The sequence below is a fragment of the Primulina tabacum genome, chromosome 15, assembly GCF_025594145.1.
Source record: "Primulina tabacum isolate GXHZ01 chromosome 15, ASM2559414v2, whole genome shotgun sequence".
Lineage (NCBI taxonomy): Eukaryota > Viridiplantae > Streptophyta > Magnoliopsida > Lamiales > Gesneriaceae > Primulina > Primulina tabacum.
Window position 1 is genome coordinate 25,922,025 of NC_134564.1, and position 8,494 is coordinate 25,930,518.

At 37.0% G+C, this 8,494-nt stretch overlaps 1 protein-coding gene across 4 annotated transcripts; it reads left to right on the forward strand.

Annotated features, from left to right (window-relative positions):
• The first annotated feature begins 290 nt into the window (after positions 1–290).
• LOC142528079 (uncharacterized) lies at positions 291–2,799 on the forward strand. Of its 4 annotated transcripts, XR_012815600.1 has the most exons (4): positions 291–627; positions 1,628–1,998; positions 2,095–2,413; positions 2,483–2,799. XR_012815600.1 is itself a non-coding variant. In XM_075633135.1 (3 exons), exons 1-3 carry the CDS (start codon positions 373–375, stop codon positions 2,599–2,601), a joined length of 693 nt encoding a protein of 230 aa, XP_075489250.1. In that variant the 5' UTR covers positions 298–372; the 3' UTR covers positions 2,602–2,799. The 4 variants fall into 4 exon arrangements, 2 of the variants coding, with proteins under 2 accessions (XP_075489250.1, XP_075489251.1); XR_012815601.1 differs by lacking the exon at positions 1,628–1,998 and having other exon boundaries at positions 296–709; XM_075633135.1 differs by lacking the exon at positions 1,628–1,998 and having other exon boundaries at positions 298–627.
• The last annotated feature ends 5,695 nt before the right edge of the window (positions 2,800–8,494 follow it).

The window sequence follows — 8,494 nt, forward strand, 5'->3', positions numbered from 1 at the left end:
AATTTTGATGAATCAATGATACAAATCTTGTTCATATAGTGAAATTCGAAAATTTCGAAGATCTAAATTTATACTGATCCAATTTCGTCAGTTACTAGTTTTGTGAACTCATTCACCAAAACAGGTAGGCACTATAAATAGCTTTATATTTTTATAAGACCCTACACACTTGTAAGCTGAAGATACAGAATATACACTCGGAATTTGTATTGTGGGCATACACGTGGGGCATAAGGCGACAAAGGCCACTCATGACCTCTTATATCTGAATTTTTTTTTTGATCAAAAAGGCGTGAATGAAGATTGCTTGGAAAATGTTGTGATTGAAATTATTGAAGTTACTAATATTTTTCACTATTGTATTTGTAGATTATGAATTCTACCATAAACCAAAGTATTAACATAGATGAATATGAGGAAATTGGAAACAACAAGCATGGTCAGGAGGAAGCTACATCAAAAAAGCCTAAAGAATATTCTAATGTCTGGAATTATTTTACGAAAAAAGAGATTGGCCAAGATGGTATACAAAGAGGCGAATGTAAGGCATGCAAGAAAGAGTATAAATGTGGGGGAAAACAATACGGGACTTCTACATTAAGGCGTCATCTTCAAAATTGCAAAATGGTAAAATTTCATGATGTTGGGCAAATGATTATTGATCATGATGGGAACATGAGGTCAAAAAAAATATATCAAAAAATTTCACGTGAGTTATTAGCTGCTGCTGTTATTAAGCATGATTTGCCATTTTCTTTTATCGAATATGATGGTATTAGAGCTTGGGTTAAATATATAAATCCTGATGTGCTTTGTATTTCTAGAAATACTCTTGTTTCCGACATTTCAAGAATCTACATGAGAGAGAAAGAGAAACTTAGGCAAACTTTGGCCAACATAAAAAATAGAATTTGTTTAACTTCAGATGTATGGACTGCATGCACTAGTGAGGGATACATTTGCTTGAGTGCCCACTTTGTTGACGATGATTGGAAATTGAATAGTAAAATACTTAGCTTTGCTCATATGCCTCCTCCACACTCAGGAGTCGAATTGGCATCAAAATTGTTTGTATTTTTGAAGGAATGGCGGATTGAGAAAAAAGTTTTCTCTTTAACATTGGATAATGCATCTAGTAATGATAATATGCAAGGCATTTTGAAAGAACGACTCTCGTTGCATGATAGCTTGTTGTGTGATGGTGAATTTTTTCATGTTCGTTGTTCTGCTCATATATTGAATCTCATTGTCCAAGAAGGTCTCAAATTAGCTAGTGTAGCTTTGAATAAAATTAGAGAATCTGTCAAGTATGTGAAAGGCTCAGAGGGTAGGATGAGAAAATTTGAAGAATGTGTGAGAGCAGTTGGTAACATTGACAGTGGTATTGGCTTGAGATTGGATGTGCCTACTCGTTGGAATTCAACATATTTGATGTTGGATAGTGCCATCAAACATAAAAAGGCATTTTCTTCTCTTCAATTGAATGATAATAATTATAAATATTGTCCTTCAATTGAAGAGTGAAAAAGAGGAGAAAAAATATGTGAATTTCTTGAGCCATTTTATGATACTACTAATTTGATCTCGGGTACTTCTTATCCTACATCAAATTTGTACTTCATGCAAGTTTGGAAGATTGAGGTTTTGTTAAATGAGAACTTGTCAAATGAAGATTCGGTGGTAAGTGATATGTGTAAAAGGATGAAAGAGAAGTTTGATAAGTATTGGAATCAATATAGCGTGGTGCTTGCATTTGGGGCTATTCTTGATCCACGAATAAAGCTTTCTATGTTAGAGTTTTTTTATTCGAAGCTTGATGATGATCCTATCAAATGCCAAGAGAAGATGTTGATTGTGAAGACAAAGTTGTATAAGCTTTTTGAGCAATATTCTAACACCAATCAGACAAATTCTTCACAACCAAGATCATCTTCTCTTACAATTTCACATACTCAAAGTGGATGAGAAATTAAAAATAAGGGCAAAAGAATCTATGATGTAAGTATTAAAATGATTTATTTCTTTTCTGTTTCTTATATTCACTCTTTGATTTGTTTTTATATATATTGTTTTACCATAAGTTAATTGATGTAGGAAATCATGGCATATGAGAGTCAAACCATTAGAAGTGCAGGAAAATCTGAATTAGATCTTTATTTGGAGGAGCTAAAGCTTGAATTTGTATATTATCAAAATTTAGATGTTTTGGAGCATTGGAAGAATCATAAGCATCGATACCCTTCACTCTCATTGATGGCATGTGATATTTTGTCTATCCCCATAACTACGGTTGCATCAGAGTCAACTTTTTCCATTGGTGCTCATGTGCTCACCAAGTACAGAAGTCGCATCCTTCCTGAAAAAGTGCAAGCTCTTATTTGCACGCGTAACTGGTTGCGTGGTTATGTTTATGGTAATTTCACTATATATAATATATATAACTTTTCTTAATTGATATATTGGCTTACTTCGTGTCTTTTAGATGCAGACGATGATGAATGTGCAAATTTCAAAACAACTACATCCCAAGATGGATCCAATGTTGTTGAAATTTTTTATGAAGAAACAGTGGAGGGAGCTATTGTAGAGGATGAAGATTGAATGGAGTTTAACGCAGGGTGAAGATGCTGGGTCTCTGGCGGCTGCTGGGTGATCTCTTGAGTCATGTCCTTTTATCTTTCAATTATTTTCTTTTCCTGCAAATGTTCGTTACTGAAGTTCTTTATGAAAATTATGTATTTTATGATCAATAACATGACTGGAATTGTGTTGATTGTTCATAAATTTGCTTTGGTCTTTCGAACCATGTGCATTAGTTACTGATATGAACTCTGTTTGACAGAGTTTTGCGATGAGGTGACCTTGTGAAAACGAGTTGATTATTTTGATTGAAAGATAACAAGTGTTGAAAGTTAAAGGATAAGTTAAAGATGGTGGGTTAATGAAGTATGTTGTCTTAGTAGATCCAAATGTACATTCGTTGGACAGATTCCCTTGTAATATTAGATGATATTTGGTTTGATTGTGGTTCAATGTCTAATGTAATTCAACATTGGTTCTGAATGGATTGTTTATTTGGTCACGAAGAAAAGGATTTGTAATTTTTTGTTAGAGTAATAAGTATTTATGTTTTGTTTGTAATTAATTGTAAATTACCTATAGGATAATCTTTAATGCTATATTTTTCACATATTAAGATTTTAGAAGATTATGTCCTATTGCATTGGACATCGATGGTGCATCCTTGCACTTTACATTGGGATTTGGGTCCAAACCACCTTTGTGCTTTATTACTTTCGTGACTTTATTCACTATCAATAGGATGTGTACTGAATTACAAATGTGTGCTTTTGTATATTTGACGAAGAATATTTTTCTTGTATGTTTATTATCATAATATTTAACATTTTTTTTTTAAAAAAAGCGGGTCGGTCCGCGTAACCCGCGGCCCAAGGTAGGTTGGGCTGGGTTGGCCATTTAGAGGCCCGCCAAAATGACGGACTGGCCCGTCTCCGCCCCGCCTAATGGCGGGTTACGACGTGTAGCGGGCTGGCCCGCCCCGCCTGTCCGTTTTGACAAGTCTAGTTGAGAGACATATCTCATGATACCTATTATATATTCAAGGACTTTATCTATGCAACTTGCATTAGTACATCGATAAAGTAAATATCATAATTAGATAAAATCGTAAAATATTATTAAAATAATGATTTTTTTATATGAGAGTCAATAAAGCTCAAGCCACAAGTTGGCTCGCTGGATACCTACTATAAACATTGTCCTTTAGTTATTCATTTCAATCTATTTCTCGCAAGGGGTCTTTGTTAATTGAAATTCTTTGAATTATAGTATCATCATTTAATCTTATGTTGACTATCCTTTTTGAATACAAGAAGATATAGAGGTTCACTAAAAATAAGGTACGTATTTTTTCGTTTTTATTCCTTCATGTGGAAAGACATAGCTAACCTACTACAGAACCACTTGAAAGATGCCTAAAAGCTTGAATAGTTAGCTCCGACGTGTTCCCTTTGACGCTCAAGTCAAGTACCAACAATTTGCATAGAATAGAAGACTAAGAGCTCAAGGAAAAAAGATTGAATCCCTTTACCGATAACATTACCTAGACCGAGATCGCTACTACATTCAGTAAGCATTTCATTACCTAGACTGATCTCCTTGCGAGATGTGTCCAGATTGCCCTAAGGGTTGGCCTGTTTGAGAGCTTACCCACAAGGCTCATTGCTTGCGCTAAAATTATTAACTGGGTTGGGATTTTTTGCTAGGCAGGGTTGACCTCTGGTTAAGTTTATTGGGTCCATGTTGTTTGGGCCGATCCAATGTCACAGGGGGATTACCACCAAACTACAACATGAGAATAGGTCAGAAAAGTTCTGTGGCTCGGAGGTCGCAACGATCATAAGGTCGGGAGAAAGGCCAAAGCCTTTCCCGCCTACCCCAAAATTCATATTTTGAATCTGATGGGAGGCTCATTAATGTCATTTAGGTGATGGTTCATATTACGAGGTGATTCTGGAGTGTTGGATTCATCCGGATCGGATGCTTAGAATATGGGGACCTCACTTATAAATAGAAGGCCACTCCCATTCATTCTACACTTTTCTCAACTCTACAATTAGCTCAGCTCCCTTCTATGTAGCTTCTTATCTGGACAACTCGATATGTCATTCTTCGACCTATTCTCCTAAAATATTTTTCTTGCTTTCATTTCTTATGATAGAATAGAATGTCCTATGATTCCCTACCCCCTTAGTAATTCTATAAGCCTAATCCAAACAGTCAAGGAGTTCTGCTACTTGCATAAGGAGGTCGGTATCCCCTCGGGGTCTCCTTGAGCTGATGTAATTTTCCTTGCCGAGGACCAGGAATGAAAACATTTAGCTTTGCCTCGATTTCCTCTGCTCTTATCTGAATAGCTTATAGCCGGGTGCAGGAAAGGTAGCATGATGACCTCCCCACCCAACGTACATCCCTGATGACCATGAAATCATCCCCTCCTCCGAGCACCACCCTCACCAGCCCCGTTTTGATTTTTGAACCTTCGATAAAGACCAGCTGAAGCCGGACCCTACCTTCTTTAGACCCTTCTTTCAAAACCTAATACGGCTCTACAAAGCCCATTTTGGTCAGGTCTGTTGGGAATCAATTTTCTCATGTCCAAAACACAATGAAAGTTTAAAATTTTTTAATTTCACGTTCAAATAACATCTTTGGATACTCGTATGGTTTGAACGAAAATAAGCATTCATAGGTCTTTATGAATATACCTTTAATTAATAAATCACTTGGCACCAATTATCTCGGGATTGAATGTAATCCCCCCCATATTTGATAACTGTCCTCATTGTACCAAGACGAGTCACTCACACACACCCTAGGAAATTTTTCAGGAGGTCACCCATCAAAAAATTTTCCCAAGTCAATCACGCTTAACTTTGGAGTTCTTATGTGATAAGCTACCGAAAAGAAGATACACCTTCTTGATATGAGTAGAACATATCAAATCTTTTAAGCTCTCCTCAGCTGCATAGACTCATACCTGAACAGTTTTGGAATCCTTCTCCTTCCGGTGTAAGATCGGTTCATTCATGTTTCCTCCACCTAGAAGCCTGTCAGGAGCGGCTCATTGTCCGTGCAACATCATGGAACTGACGATCACCCACCGCCCTCTTCGGCCCGGGGCTTCACATGCCCACCAGCTTCCGCTTGGTTCGTCATCGAGCCACACCGTACTCGGAGAGGTCGGCTCTGATGCCAACTGTAACACCCCAGATTCGAAGACTATCCTCACTGTACCAAGACGAGTCTTTCCAACGTGCTTATGTCCTCACTCACACACACCCTAGGAAACTTTCCAAGGGGTCACCCATCCCAAAATTTTCCCAAGTCAAGCACGCTTAACTTTGGAGTTTTTAATAATGAGCTACCGAAAAGAAGTTGCAGCCTTCTTGATATGAGTAGTACATATTAAATTTTTTAAGCTCTCCTCAACTGCGTAGTCTCATACCTGAATTGTTTCAGAATCTCTCTCCTTCTGGTGTAAGATCGGTTCATTCATGTTCTCTTAACCTAGAAGCCTGCCAGGAGCCTCTCATTGTTCGTGCAACCTCATGGCACCAGTGATCACCCCCAGCCCTCTTCGGCCCAGGGCCTCGCATGCCCACCAGCTTCCGCTTGGTTCGTCCCCAAACCACACCGCGCCTTTTTTTGTAACAATCATGGGCCATTAGGCTGAACCAACATGGGCATCGGCCCATACCCATGTGCCACTAATGATCATAGATCGTTAGGATGGTCCAGCATGGGCCCATGCACCATCACTAATAAAATATCCCACCCCTAGGTTCAAATGTCGGGGAAGACGAAAGAAACCACTTTTAAGGGGTGAGATATTCTATTAGTGACGGTGCATTGGCATGGGCCGAGGCCCATGCTGGACTATCCTAACGATCCCATGATCAGTAGTGGTGCATGGGTATGGGCCGAGACCCATGTTGGTTCAGCCTAATGGCCCATGGTCGTTACATTGACAGAGATAACTCTTGTAGTATTCCCTATGAACAATCTTTTTGAAATCTTCTTTCTTTAATCTCCATTCAAGTCCACGAGTAGAACGTTTGGTCTTCTTCTAAATTACACTAGAAAATTTAAAAGATCATAATTAACGTTGAGATCAAAAACCAAAATACAGATCAAACCCTATAATAATTTTGAGGTGACCGAAATTTTGGAGAGCTTTAGAGTGGAATTTTCGAAAATCATGAGCGTGGAGGCTAGGGTTTTGTGTCCCCTTTTAAATCATGAGTCCTTGACCTAGTTTTCTTAATTGTAAATTTAAACTTCCTTAATCAAACATTAATGAGCTTAATTAATTTGACTAGTCAAACTAGTTTAATTAATTAATATTTCAAAATCCATTAAGAAATTTAATTAATTAGCATGTTGAACTTGTACTCCTACAAGCCCATTATGTATACTCCCATTATGTTTAATTTAATCTTTTATAAACTAAACCTTTGAATTTAATATTTTAAACTCTCAACTTTCCATTAATTCAAATTATTGAATTTATTCTCTCCAAATTTTAATTATCATAAATTAAACTCCTTGAATTTACTATCTCATAATTTTATATAAATTCAATCCTTCGACTTTATTGTCTCAACGAGAACAAAATATTCAGTACTTATGTGACCCAAAATGGTTCAAGGATACAACTAGCCGGTGGTTCACAACTTTTCATAGTCCAGGACATTGTCCTTTATTCGGGCTTACCCTAATTTACCACATTCTATGTACCAACATTTGATCAAGAGAATGTTATAAATCATTTTCTGATTAAATCCATTGAATCATGGTAAGAGCGTCTAGTATCATCGTCCCATTATTCCCTAAGTTTAATTGATAGTGCTTGCAAGAACCAATCGGTTATGATTAACGTACAGTACAGTCTATTCATCTCATATATCCCGATCGAATATTCAACAATTGGTTCATCTAGGAATTCTTGTCCCTAATGTACATCTTACACTCTGACCAGAGATTTAATGAACTACGGTTTCATTAAATCACATAGAATATTCACACCCAAAGGTGAGCGGTGAATTCCCGACTACAATGTAATGGTTATTACACATGTCGCAATTGCACCCAACCTCACCACCTTGTGACCCTAATGGAATCGGTAAACGAGTCAAAGCACAATTCTAGTATGTAGAGTCTCAAGTGTTGTCCCAGGTAGTAAGGACTAATGATGTACAATCATTACCACAGACTTTTCCTCTCGATGAATGATAACCACTTAGAATGTCCAAGGAATGGTTGTTCGGTACAATCATCATATGATTACCCATCTGCATGATTGAACATGTCTATGTCCTTATCATGAAACACGATACACAACATCACAGATGCTAGTCCTCAAGATCAAGTGGCCTTTATCTTGTTTTTAGGCGGTTAAATCGACTAGTAACTAATTTAGAATATACAGTGTTTACAAATGAGTTTCAAAATCGAATTACGATTGATTTGTATTAAAGTATAATCAAGGTTTTTATATATGTAGATTGCATGAGTATACAGATAAAGTAAAAAAAAAACTATGAAATATAAATTTTATTGAAATATAAACTGTTTATTACAACTGAGTCAATAAATTTGTTAACCAACCGTTGACTTACAGGACATCTACTCTAACAAGGTCGCACCTAATTCATTTAGAATGTTCATTGGGATGTAGATATTATTTCGAGCTCTCAACCTCCCTATCTCAAGTTTTATTCTGTACCATTTCATGTACCTCAAAAATCCCGAGGATGACACATATTACCTCAAATCTTGCCCCTTACACAAGTTCTTGGATTGTTGTCTGAGTAACGTAAAGCATTGGAAACACTTTTATTTTTTTACTAAGCCTCTCAAGGTGTTGGTAGGATCGAGTTCTTGCCACCTTGGTTTTTTCACCTGATCACAC